Source organism: Capricornis sumatraensis, chromosome 4 (genome assembly GCF_032405125.1).
Source record: "Capricornis sumatraensis isolate serow.1 chromosome 4, serow.2, whole genome shotgun sequence".
Lineage (NCBI taxonomy): Eukaryota > Metazoa > Chordata > Mammalia > Artiodactyla > Bovidae > Capricornis > Capricornis sumatraensis.
This window is the reverse complement of record NC_091072.1, coordinates 160,034,526-160,048,223: the sequence shown is the minus strand read 5'-3', so window position 1 is coordinate 160,048,223 and position 13,698 is coordinate 160,034,526. Positions and strand designations below refer to the sequence as shown.

Genomic DNA, 13,698 nt, shown 5'->3' with positions numbered 1-13,698 from the left:
AAAAAAAAGAATAATTTATGAACGTGCCGGTGATCTCAAAGGCTTTTCAGAAGGTGCATAACAGCAGCGGTAAGAGCATCACAAATCATTCTGGACGCAGCCGATCCGCAGGAGAACTCGGGAGATGCTGAGAGGCCACTCTGGGCTCATTTAACCCCCTGGTGACTCTGTATGTGAGCAGGCAAGTGTGATCCTGCAGCCTGCTGGGCACCGGGCCTGGGGAACCTCCTAGTGGGCATGCTGTGTGTGCACACGTGCGTGTGCATGCAAGGGTGTGCAAGAAAGAAAGACAAATAGGGTGTCGGGGGCGGTACAGCAAATGAACCCCTTGTAGGCTCTTGCCTCCAGAAATTTACAACCGGCGGAAGAGGAAGTCAAGCAAAAAACTCACAATGGGGACTTCCCTGGTGGTCCAGTGGCTAAGATTCTGTGCTCCCAACACAGGGGGCCCAGGTTCGATCCCTGGTCAGGGAGCTAGATCCCACATGCTCACTAGTGCTCACATGATGCAATTAAGACCCAGTGCAGCCAAATAAATAAATATTAAAAAAAGAAAACTCACAATGCCGTGACCACACACCCTCCCTACTGGCACCTCATTTCTCCGCTCGCACGCACACCAGACCTTCTGGAAGGAGTCCCCCAGCGGCGCCTCCAGGGCCCCTACCTTGGTGTGTCTCCCCTCGACCCCACTCCACTGAGAATGGCCTGGTCAAGGTCGCCATCAGCTGGGGCAATCCTGAATCCAGTGGCGAATGCTTTGTCCTCATCTGACCAGAGTCACCATCACTGACACAGCTCATGCCCCTCCTCCTGGGAAGCCCTCCTCCCCCGGGCTGGCCTCCGCTCATCTCTCTGACCTCTGAGCACAAGAGGCCACAGTGCTCCCACCTCCTCTCTCTGTCTACACTCAGTTCCTCCGTGAGCGTGTCTGGTCTCGGGGCTCCAGCTGCCATCTACCCACGATCGCCTCCCAGACGCACTCTACCCCTGTGAGGCCCACAGTCTTAATGCTAAAGGGCGCGTGCGGCCTCCCCAGCGCTGCCGTGTCAGTTTTTCCCAGCTCACCTGCTGACAACCCCAGTCTGCTTGCTCTTTAGGTCAAGACATGCAGTCATCTTTGTCTCACACCCAACTCGTCAGCAAAACCTGGCACTACCCCCTGATGTATCCGGAATCTGTCTGCTGCCCACCCTTCCTGCCGGGGCCACACAGTCACCTCCAGCCTGCACAGGTTTTTTGAAAGGTTTTGCATGAAAGTGAAAGTCAGTCATGTCTGACTCTTTGCGACCCCATGGATTATACAGTCCATGGACTTTTCCAGGCCAGAATACTGGAGTGGGTAGCCTCTCCCTTCTCCAGGGGATCTTCTCGACCCAGGAATCAAACTGGGGTCTCCTGCACTGCAGGCGGATTCTTTACCAGCTGAGCTATGAAGGAAGCCCACAGAGCGAGCCACAATGTCCAGAGGCTAAGACTCTGCACTCCCAAAGCAGGGGGCCCGGGTTCGATCCCTGGTCATGGAACTAGATCCCCAGGCTCACCCAGGCGCCCAGAGGGAGTATCTCCCACCTCAACCCAAAACCTTCCCGTGGCTCCCACCTCACTTGGCAGTAAAGCCCAAGCCATTGTGGCGGCCTCAAGACCCTGCCTCATTCAGCTCAGTTCAGTTCAGTTCAGTTCAGTCGCTCAGTCGCGTCCGACTCTTTGCGACCCCATGAATCGCAGCACGCCAAGCCTCCCTGTCCATCACCAACTCCCGGAGTTCAGTCAAACTCATGTTCATCGAGTCATCGAGTCCGTGATGCCATCCAGCCATCTCATCCTCAGTCGTCCCCTTCTCCTCCTGCCCCCAATCCCTCCCAGCATCACAGTCTGTTCCAGTGAGTCAACTCTTCTCATGAGGTGACCAAAGTACTGGAGTTTCAGCTTTAGCATCATTCCCTCCAAAGAGATCCCAGGGCTGATCTCCTTCAGAATGGACTGGTTGGATCTCCTTGCAGTCCAAGGGACTCTCAAGAGTCTTCTCCAACATCACAGTTCTAAAGCATCAATTCTTCGGTGCTCAGCCTTCTTCACAGTCCAACTTTCACATCCATACATGACCACAGGAAAAACCATAGCCTTGACTAGACGGACCTTTGTTGGCAAAGTAATGTCTCTGCTTTTCAATATGCTATCTAGGTTGGTCGTAACTTTTCTTCCAAGGAGTAAGCGTCTTTTAATTTCATGGCTGCAGTCACCATCTGCAGTGATTTTGGAGCCCAGAAAAATAAAGTCTGACACCGTTTCTACTGTTTCCCCATCTATTTCCCATGGAGTGATGGGACCGGATGCCATGATTTTCGTTTTCTGAATGTTGAGCTTTAAGCCAACTTTTTCACTCTCCTCTTTTACTTTCATCAAGAGGCTTTTTAGTTCCTCTTCACTTTCTGCCATAAGGGTGGTGTCATCTGCATATCTGAGGTGATTGATATTTCTCCTGGCAATCTTGATTCCAGCTTGTGTTTCTTCCAGTCCAGCATTTCTCATGATGTACTCTGCATATAAGTTAAATAAGCAGGGTGACAATACACAGCCTTGACGTACTCCTTTTGGCCACTGCAATTCAAACATGCCCGGCTCGCCTCTGCCTCAGGGCCTTTGCACCTGCCGTCCCCACTGCCTGGAGCTCCCCCTCCAGATCTCTGCACGGCTCATTTCCTCAGCTCCCCGGGTCCTCAGACGAATGTCTCCCACCACCAGACACACAGCGGCTGCCTGCTCCCGTCTCCTCCCCCGCCCTCTGCATAGCACTCACACTGCCTGACAGTGTGGATGTTATACTTGTCTCCTGCCTGCTCCTACCCCCGGAAGGAAACGTGTACACGGCTAGGATTCCCGTCTGTCTCTCTTGGCCAATGCGTCCCTAGAGCACAGCCTGCTCCCTTGGGACACACACGTTATTTGCTAGAAGAATAAAGACCAGAGTCTATAAGAAGCTCGGCCCTGGGGGATGGGGCATGGAGGGTGTGCGAGAGGAGGTGACGGCTGACTTGGGCTCTGAGGGATGGATAGGAGCTTAACCAAGGGGAGCAGCAGGTGAATGCCACAGCTCAAGTCCAGGGGACAGGAGAGGCCATGAAGCGGCTGCGGTCTCTGGCACGGGCTGGTGTGTCTGGAGCAAAGCGGAGGGAAGAGGAAGGGAAGGATGCTGGACGCTGGGGAGCAGATAAGCAAGCTGAGGCTGAAGACGTCTCCAGCCAGGAGGCAGGACTGGACGCGAAAGGTGGGGGTTAAAACCCGGTAGACCCATTAAGGAACCGGCTGCGGGGGCGGGAGGAGGGGAGCAGAGGGTCCCGGCTTCAGGAGCCTCGTGGCTGGGGCACCTTTCGCCACCATGTGGAAGCACCCCGCTGAGAAAGGAGGGAGGCTCCAGCCAGGCTGGCGGACCTCATGGCGGGGGTGGGGGGCAGGGGGCAAGCAGGTGTGAGATGCAGCCCACGTGATGCGCGGGTCCACGGGCAGGAGGAGAGAGAGAGGTGTCCAGTGAGGCCCACGAAAGCAGAAGACCCCACTGAGCCCTAAGAGTCCCGTGCCAGCCTGGGGGTGGCCTCTGAGAGTTTCTGCTTCTGTGAAACTGGGTGTCGGGCGCCCTCCTCACAGGGCTTTGCAACAGGAATATCTGCTTTCCTGTGAGTCACGATGGCTCCGGGCCCAATGCCTATGGCCCATCGCTGCTCCGTGAGGCCCCAGCACAGTCAGCACAAAAGGTGCTGGTGTCCGACCCGCTCTCACGCCCCGTCTCAGGCCTCTGAGAGGGCGCCGCCTGCCCTCTGCATCCCCCTGCCCTCCAAGGACTGCCAACCTCCAGGTGAGGTCGGCCAAGGCCCGCCCCTTTGCATCCCCGGGAAATGACTTGGCTGCCGGCCAGGGTGTGGCCCCAGGGGGTGGGGCGGGGGCTGTGCCTCCTGGAGAAGAGAAAGCGCCTAATCCCGGGATTTGCCGTGAAAGCAGGACAGGGCCGATCACTCATCACCAGCAGAGACGGCCGCGCTGTTGTTTTTAGGTGGAATTTCTGAATCTCATCCGTAATGTGTACTGATTCTGGGCCAAGCTTTCCGAATCAGGCTCCCGGATGGGTCAGCAGTGTGTGTTTAACCCCTTAAGAGGTAAAGATTTCAAAGAGGCGATCTGGGCCCTGCAGGCTGGAATGACTGAGAGTGACTTGAAGGCAGACGGCTGGGCAGACAAGCTCTTTGCTTTGCATGAGGCTTCCCCTGGCCAGGGGCTGAGGTACAGGCGGGTAGCTGTCTTTACGCATAAGCTCTTGCGCTGGGGCTGCTGTGTACAGCTGACCAAGCTGCGCAGTGCAGGTAGAAGGGGCTGTGAATGGCACCCCCTAGGGTTGTGCGGTGCGCAGAAAGTCAACTGTAGACTGCAGCCTTGCCACATTATTGTCTCTCCCGCTGAGACATGAACAGAGGCAAAACCTACTGCTGAAAAACAAACTGTAGGAACTCAGATGGCAGGATGCTAGGGAAGCTAGGAGGCAACTTCGTGAAAGCAGGATTTGTGGCTTGAGTGTAAACTTGTTCCCCAGCACCCAGCACGGGGTTAGGCATGGGGTAGGAATCCAGGAGGTTCTTGCTGAATAAATAATTCAAGGATGACAGAACTCGGGAGGCATGGCCTCCACCATTCTGCTTCCGGCCTGACTCATCAGCCCAGGCCACGAGGGGTGCCTATGACACAGCTCCCAGGTCACTTTGGGGAGAACAGTCCCAGTAGCATCCCATGTGCCTCCCGCTGGCTGCTCTCCTGTCCTTTCACGGGGCTCTGAGACCTCACCAGCTCTCTAGCCCCAAACGGCCTCCTCACAGTGGCTCATTTATCCCCTAACAACCTACCCAGCTATGTTACAGTACATAGAACTCCTTCTGGTCCTCATACCCCGGCAAGGCAAGCATTACTATGGCAATCTCACTGAGAAGAAAACCGAGGCTCAAAGAGGTTATGAGACCTGCCTGAGGTCACACAGCTAAAAATGGACAATCAAGCAAGAACCGATGCCAGAGTATCTGACCCCAAGCTCAGTGCTCCAACGGTGGAAGCAGAGAGTCCAGGGTGTTTTGCCCTAAAAGGGCCACCCCAGCCATTTATATTATTCAAAAGTGAAATACAGTAACAGTCCTTGTATGCTCACAAATAAAACTTAGAATGCTCTTTCAAAATGTAAAAGCTTTGGTTCCCTTGAGGAGGGGGGAGTGAGGATATTGTTATGCGGGTGGTGAGATATGGGCCAAATTTAGAGGCTTTGGCACAGACAACGTGGGCTATGCGAAAAAGTTTGTGTTCCATGAATACTGACTGCACCTACTACATGACAGGTGCTGCTAGGAGCTCTCCTTATCATTTCCTCTAATGACAAGAATGGCGTCTGCAATTAGGGAATATCCCTCCTCAACCTAACCCATGTCCATGCGTACGTGCTCAGTCACTCAATCGTGTCCCACTCTTTTGTGACCCCATGGACTGTAGCCCACCAGACTCCTCTGTCCGTGGGATTCTCCAGGCAAGAATCCTGGAGTGGGTTGCCATTTCCTCCTCCAGGGGGACTTCCCGACCTAGGAATCGAACCCACGTCTTCTGTGTCTCCTGCATTAGCAGGCGGATTCTTTACCACTGGGAAGCCTTAAAAGGTGAGCTGGACCATCTCCATTCATTCAGACTTTATTGGGAGCATGACTGGTTGCCATGGTACCCGGGCAGGAGCTGAAGATAGGAGCACCTCTGTTTCTCAGGGGACCAAGGGGCGGAGGAGGAGCGCAGGGAACAACCCAGAACAGACTGGACGTGCAGCACACCTGCTTGCCAGCTGACAGTGATGCTCTTCGTTTTTTTCCTATAGCAACGGTGATGCCCACCAAGGATCCAGAGGGCCATTCACGAAATCAACCATTGGGTCTAAAAAGTAGCTTGAGCTGAGTGCTGTCTAGTTCCTATTGGCTTTGGGGAGGTTCTAGTAGAAATTTTGCCAAAGCACACCCTCTATATAGACAGATTTTTTTTCCTCCCTCTCCTTAGAAAAACAGTTAAAAAGGAGTAGTGAGCAAGGAGGGGTCAGGGAGGGCTGAGGCTCAGATACCACCAACCATCCAGGGGCCTGGGGAGTCCCAGGGGAGGGTCCCCCATTGCTGGTGGCTGATGATACACAGACTGCACCCACCTCACCAGGGCCCCCGTTAGTCATCTCCAGGAACTATTACCTGAAAGGCCCCTTCTGAAGCAGCCCCTGATCACAGCCAGTGCTGTGCTGGGCGGAGTGAAGCCGGGGCTGGATAAGGAAGGCTTTGTAGTGGCCTGAGAATACCTCAGGCATTAATAGAGCATTTTTTGCACAGGTTGAAAATGTATTCTTCATTTTTCATTGACAGCTGGTGAAAGAGGAATGTAACAGGGTGGCTGCACCCGGCTTTAAGGAGAGAGCAGCTCAGCCCTGCTCAGAGCCACCTTTATCCCTGCGGAGAGCTGGTTTTTAAAGGACGCATTAGGGGAAGGTCTGGCCCTTTCAGGTTCTTAATCAACTTGGAGTGCTTTCTCCTTCTGTGATCTGGGGGAGCAACGCCCTTCACCGTGTCACGGTCTCAGCGGCTTGTGCACTGGTTAATTTTCTGGGACACAAACTCTTGGTAACTCTGCCCGAGTCAACACCCACCGTCCGAGAGCTCCGGCTCTGGGTGTCTGGGGAAGATTGGGCTCTAGGCCCGCTCTACCTCCAGCAGCAGGGGTGCCCAGCACAAACCACACCTGCCTTCTCTGGCCATTGGTCCCTCCTCTGCTGACGGAAGACTCCCAACATGTCACAGAGTGTGGCGGTGACGAAGAACTTGCTTCCAGCACTGAGTGTCAGCTGCTCCTTCACGTGCACCACAACCCAGCTCATACCTCACCTCTTCCAGGAAGCCTTCCTGACCCGGTGCCCAGTGTCCACTCAGGGTGAAGCCTAGAGCAGGCAGGGGTTCAGCCTATGAGAAGGTGCGGCCCCTTCCCAGGTGCTGCAAGCAGTGGGGGCTGCCCAGGGGGGTCTCAATGGGCCCAGGAGTCCCCACACGGGAGGTCTGAGTGGCCCACAAAACACTTTCTCCCTCTCCACGGACTTAGAAGGTTTCTAAGACATTGCTTGAAACGAGAACGCACAGCTGAAAACACGCCTGCAAACTGGGCCCTGCTGTTTTCGTAGCTCAGTCTCAAGGCGGTCATTTCCTTAGCTTCCTCCTCTGCCCGATGGAGACAATCACGGCCCCAGAGGCGTCTGCAAAGACCGAGACGGGATGCGGGGGTGAGCATGCCCAGTGACGGCTCCCACCCCGCTCAGACTGGGCTAGAGTCCAGTGGCAGAACAAGCCATCACAGGTGGACAGGCCCATGCCCAGGCCTGGCGTGTGCCAGGGTGGCTACCCTCAGAGTCCAGACGCTCCAGGGGTCACAGAAGTTCTATGGGGCAGGAGAGGCGCTGGAGGGAGCGGCGGATAAGGAAGTCCAGGCAAAGGGGCTCCAAGGAGAGAAACAAGACAGCACCCCGCGGGTGGCGAGACAGGAGCCCAGCACAGCCTGGGTCACACCCCAGGGAGACCCCCGTCCCCGCTGGCCTTCACCCTCCACGTGGGAGAGCTCACTGGCAAACTCCAGGGGCCCAACCAGACGAGACGTCCGGCAAACGGACTGAGAAGCTGGACACCAGGCCCACCCAGGAGGCCAGGCCGCAGGCAGGACGACTTCCCCAGGGCCAGCTTGGGCCCTCTGCTGGCACCGAATCCGAAGACCAGGGCCCACGGGACCAAACGCGGCAAGGAGAGGATGCTGTGTTTCCATGGTGGCACCTGTGGTCGCCCCTCACACCAGGGTCTGTCCCCTCCTCACCCCCACCCCCGGCCCGAGTCACCCTGGGAAGACTGGCCAGCACCCCCTCGCTGCTTGGGAGGCCGCCTCCAAGAAAGAGTTGGAAGGGGTAGCCTCCGGGAGCCTCCAGCCTCTGAGGTGCCAGGATTTTCTGTCCCAGTGGATGGGAACCCAAGAAACACAGGCTCCCAGGTTGGTTCTGTTTGGAGTTTCAAGGCAGCAAGAAAAACGTGCTGTGACCACTGGCTCTGGGCCCAGCTGTGGCCCGGCCCCTGGCTCGGGTCACTCCAGGAAGGGTTTAGCTGGGAATCCAAGACACAAGCACTGTCCGGAGTCCCCAGTGAGGCCTCGCAGCTGCTTGTCACTGTCTCTCCACCACTACGTTCCCATGACCTGTTTCTGCCTCCCCACTGCCACCCGGTGGAATGCAAAGCCCTCAGGGGCAGGGGCTGTATGGGTACTGACCCATCCCTGTATCCACAATGCCAGGCTCAGGGCCAGTACAGAGAGGAAGGAGCCCAGAAACGCAATGAACGAGTGCGTCGGAAGGATCTGACTCCATCTCCTGTGGTCTAAGAGCTGAGAAGTGCCCCCAAGGTGGGCCGTGTTGCAGCCACACCTGCCGGCCCAGCGTCAAGCACAAAGGAGGTCCCAGGTGGGCTTCTGTGTGCAGGTGCCCACGAGCTGCTCACCAACCCCCACGCACAGGGGTTGGGGGGGCGGGGGGACACATACCCTTGGCCCCGCTTCCTCCTGCCTGCCCCCGTCCCCAGGCGCCCGAAGGTCCCGTAACGCATCGCTCCACCTAACAGTGGGGGAAACTGAGGCCCAGGGCGGGCAGTGACTCAGGGGCAAGCAGCAAGTTTTATGGCTGCACGCCCTCCCCTGGGAATCCAGAGAGGACTCCTGTACTATTAATTGTAATTAACTAATTATTCTGGCTGCCAACTAGCGGAGGAGGAGGCTGGGGGCGGGAGGGCCCCCAGTCATGTTTACAACATGCAAACCCATTTAAGAGCTTGTAAAGTCGCTATAAATGGCTCTTTGGCAACAGAGGAGTTAACGATCCTGTCTCCAGCTGCAGCTCCACAACGGTCAGTCGGTCGGGGCTGGGGCCTCAGGGACGGGGTTCTGAGAGCCAACAGTGCCACCTACAGACCACGTTCCATAACGCTCCGCTCAGGCCGACAAAATCCAGGACCTAGGAGACCTGGAGGGGCTTCCCAGGGGGTAAGGAATCCGCCTGCCATGCAGGAGACGAGGGGTAGATCCCTGGCTCGGGAAGATCCCCTGGAGAAGGAAAGGGCAACCCACTCCAGTATTCTTGCCTGGAGAATCCCCTGGCCAGAGGAGCTGGGTAGGCCACAGTCCACGGGGCCGCAAATGACTCACGCACGACATAGCAGCTAAACAACAAACAACATCTGCAGGTGGGGAGACTAAGGCTCCAGGGATCTCCCCCCTGGTCGCTTTTCACACCGTGATTGACAGGTGTGGATTTCCAGCTGGGCCCTGAAGGACCAGGGGACCCGGATGGGAACCAGGCTGGTCTGCGACAGGCCTCGGCTGAGCCATGACGGGCTGGAGGACCAGCGGGCGTCTGGGTGAACCTGCTCTCTCCAGCCACTCACCCACAGTCATGCCGTCCATGTAGCGCTTGATGATGTCGAAAGAGTCGCGGAGGTTCCCGTCCGTTATGTCGAAGATGATGTCAGCATGGTTGGCAGGATACGCAGGCGTGATGGCCCGGAGGAAGATGATCTCTGCCAGAGAGAAGCGAGGCATGGAGAGGGCATAGCGCTGGGCCCCGCGAGCCCGGAGAGGCCTGACCCAGTGTGGTGAGAACACAACACGAGGGCCCCATGCATGGAGAAGGTGCAGGGGGCCCGAGGGACCCCAGGTCACAGTCTGTGCCCTCTTTGCACCAACGGGGAAGCCGAGGCCTGGAGAGACTTTGGATCCTCCCGGAAGTCATGGAGCACTTAGCTGGTAGGGCCAGGGCTAGGAAGTAACTGGTAATTGCTTAGGAGTCTCCCTGAAGCTGGGAAGATGGGGAAGGGGGGCGGACAAAGGATGTGGCAGAGGTCAAGATGGTCCCTGCCCCACCGCGATGGGGGTCGGGCAAGCCCCTCCTTGGGCCGGGCCCCAAGTGGGTGGGTGGCTGCATCCATCTCCCGGGCCACCTGATGGTGTGAAATCAGGGTTGGGAGCACAAGGGCCTGATTTACGCAATCTGGGGTGGTGGTGGTGGGGATTCCTCTCTGAGCCTCAGTCTCTCCACCGTGAAGTGAAGCAGGTGGCCCGCCACTGCCCACCAAGGGTCCTCTCCACGTGAACAGTCAAGGTCTAGGTGTCCTGGCCCAAGATGCTGACAGGCACCTCTAAACACGCCCAGCTCCCTGTAGCACCAAACTGCGGGTCAGCACCAGCCGGGGGGCCACGGCACGGGGGAGAGGGATTTGGGGAGGATCTGAGTGGTTTGGCAGAACCCGTCATGGTGCATAGGGCAAACCGCAGTCAGCGATGCTCTCTGAGCCAAGTCCGTGCTGCCCTCCGAAGGTTCTGTGCCTCCCTTTTCTAGAGGGACGAGGAGGTGGGGTCTCACCTCTCCTGCAGGTGAGCCCGTCCCTGGGCACCTCTCCTGCCCTCGCACCCCCACGGCCAGGCTGTGTTCTGGTACACACACCCGAGTCACTCCCCCGACCCTGGGGCCATGTGTAGACACGAGGCAACCTGTCTAACCTCCCTGAGACGGACGGAGGGCTCTTGTTCACCATGGCGTCCCAGAGCCTGACACCCAGGAGGCTCAGTTGGCTGAATTAATTCTCATGGGGAGCTCTTCCGAAAGCCACAGGGGAGGGGTGGAGATTCCACAGGGGAAGGGGGTGTCGAGACCACGCTGGCTGGCCCTGGCACGTGGGCCGCACACCCCAAAGGAAGGCACACAGAGCAGCTTTCTGCCCACAGCCTTCTGCCAGGCACGGGGAGCCCGCTGCCCTGGCCCCACGTGTGGAAAGGGGCCGTGATGGCAGGTCGACACTGCCGTGGGAGCTGCTGTGGCGGGCACACTGACCCCTTTACTGTGGGGTTCCCTGGAGTCAGTCTAGCCACACCAACCCACCTGCCCCTCGGTCTCCAGGATGCGGCTTTGTTGTGCAAAAAGCATCAGTCACGACCCTCTACTGGTTCCCAAAACCTTGGAGTTGAAGCCCCAACTCCAAGTGCAGGCTCCTGCCTACCTTTGCAGCCCATCTCTTGCCAAGCCTCTACCACTCCAGCCAGAAAACCCTGGCTTCCTTCTTCAAAGAAACACACTCCCCACTCACCTCCAGATTTTCTGGAGGTATTCTGATTTGGCCCTCTCTCCCACTCCCCACTTTCCTACATTAACCTCCTACTGGCCCCTCAGGACCCAGAGTAGGGTCACTGCCTCCTGGAAGCCCTCCCTGATAACCCCACATTTGGCAAAGAATCAACACTTAATAGCTATTCGCTGAACGACTATTATCCCCCAAATGAGATCCACACCCCCTCCACTGAACTGAGGGCGGGGAATAGGCAGGAACCAGGTTGCCTTGTAGTCTGGGGACACGGAGGAGATGCAGAAGCAGGGAGGGGTCAGCATTCCAAACCCACATCTCGCCAAGGAGCTGCTCCTGCAGGTCAAGCTGTCAGCCTCAGCAAGGGGGCTGCCCTGGCAGGGATGGTCCCCCAGACGCTGGCCTCTGCCGGGACCCCCACGCCGGCTCCAGACTTGGGAGCGGCCACTCACCTTCGGGGCGGGTGAACTCGCGGAAGGTGGGGAGCGAGACGACGGTGTGGGAGACGGTGTGCACCGGGTCCAGCACGCAGGCGACATCGCTGGGGCGGCAGGACTTGATGCAGCGGACCGTGTCTGTCTTCTCTTGGCGGAGCCTGAGGGGAGCCACAGCACAAGACGGGGTGGGAAAGGGGGGACCCGGACACCCTCAGAGACAGAGCCCAGGGCCCAGGAGAGCAGCAGGTGGCCGGGCAGCAGCACCCGCCCCAGGCTGGCTCCGTCGCTGAGAGGCCCGCACCGGCCTCCCAGCCCGGCTGCTCCGAGGGGATGCTTCCGGGTTCTTCTACAAACCGGACCGGGAGTCGAACCCCCAAGACAGACCCCAGTTTCCATCTGCCCCAGCCGAGATAAGCAAAGTTTTGCTATTTACCAGCTACATGAACTGAGCTTCAGTGTCTACAACTGCAAATCACATTCATTCATTCACTTGCTCAACAAGTGTGTTCGGAGTGTCTGCTGGGTGTCACACACCAGGGACACCAAAAGCAAGCAAGGGAGACAAGGTCTGGCCTTCCTGGGACTCCGGGTCGGAGGGGGCAGTCACAGGTAAGGCACCCAGCTTGGCGCCCCACACAAAGCAGTCAAATCTCCAGTGTCATGTACGTGATGGACGGGGAAGAGGGGCCCGAGTTTGCTACAGGTCCAAGCATACTTTTAAAAACCTCTTAATCATAAAATAAAACAAAATACGAGAGCTACACGAAACAAGATTACAGCTTAATGAGTATTATAAGGCAAACCACTTTACAATCAGCACCCAGGTCAAGAAAGAGAACTTCAACCTGGCACTTGAGGCCCCTCCATGGGCCCAGATCTGTCTTAACCCTCTCATGCACCCACAAAGTAACCCCCGTCCTGTCTCTGCCAGCAATCGCCTACCTGGGTTCCTTTACGTCTGTACCACACATGTGCATCTCGAGAAAATCACTTAAATTTGTCCATTAAAAAAATGTTCTGGATCGTTCATTTATTTATTTATTTATTTTTTTGCCATGCCATGTGGCATGCAAGATCTTAGTTCCCTGACCAAGGATCGAACACACGTCCCTGCATTTGGAGCACAGAGTCTTAACCACTAGACCACCATCGAAGTCCTTGTTGTATCTTTATGTATTTTTTTTAAATGAGACATATTGTTTTGGAGACAGTTCTTTATATTTTTTATTTTTTTGGCTGCGCTGGGTCTTCATTGCTGTGCACAGGCTTTCTCTAGTTTTGGTGAGCAGGGGTTACTCTCCAGTTGCGGTCATTTCTTCTGCTGTGGAGTACGGGGAGCCTGGTGGGCTGCCGTCTATGGGGTCGCACAGAGTCGGACACGACTGAAGCGACTTAGCAGCAGCAGCAGCGTGGGCTCCAGAGAGCGCGGGCTCAGTAGTTGTGGTGCATGGACTTAGTTGCCCCGAGGCACGTGGAATCTTCCCGGACCAGGGATCGAACCTCTGTTGCCTGCATTGGCAGGCAGATTCTTAACCACTGGACTACCAGGGAAGTCCTCTCCCCCAGGAATCTCACTATGTGGCTTAACAAGGTGTTCCAGCCTCATCTTACACGTTTACTGTCCCAGCTATTTCCAAGCAGTGTTGGATTCGTTTTTTGTTTTTTTAGTGGAAAATGATATTTCAAGACCATAAGTTGAGTTGGTCATTGTTTCTAGGCCTCTTCAGTGGAAATTTGGAAAGATCACATACAGTATGAATTCATAGTGATATTTACAATCAAAACAAGAGGCACATAGTTTTTCACTTAATCTCCTTTTTTCCATATCAAAATTCTGGCTCTTAAGAACACAGGATATGGTAGAATACCCCATAATTATTTATTTTTGTTTATTCCATATTTTGATCCAGTAGTCTCAGAATAACAAAACTAAAATTACTACCACTAACATAATTACATAATTACTTAAAGTAATAATTTGGGGGATAAGTTCTCCTTATTCTACCTACAACTTTAATGGATGTGCTGCTAGACCTACATAGCCTGAGCCTACAGCGATT

The 13,698-nt window shown here is 56.0% G+C and overlaps 1 protein-coding gene and 1 non-coding gene across 2 annotated transcripts in view; one reads left to right on the top strand and one right to left on the bottom strand.

Annotated features, from left to right (window-relative positions):
- The window catches only part of FBLN1 (fibulin 1), an 81,413-nt gene that overhangs the window by 9,691 nt on the left and 58,024 nt on the right, over positions 1 to 13,698 (bottom strand). The window contains exons 15-16 of the mRNA XM_068970599.1: positions 11,654 to 11,796; positions 9,513 to 9,644 (exon numbers count right to left, since the gene is read on the bottom strand). Of these exons, the coding sequence (XP_068826700.1) occupies positions 9,513 to 9,644; positions 11,654 to 11,796 (275 nt within the window). The remainder of the gene's footprint in view (positions 1 to 9,512; positions 9,645 to 11,653; positions 11,797 to 13,698) is intronic.
- On the top strand, positions 402 to 474 carry TRNAG-CCC (transfer RNA glycine (anticodon CCC)). The gene has a single exon. It is a non-coding gene; the product is annotated as a tRNA-Gly (tRNA).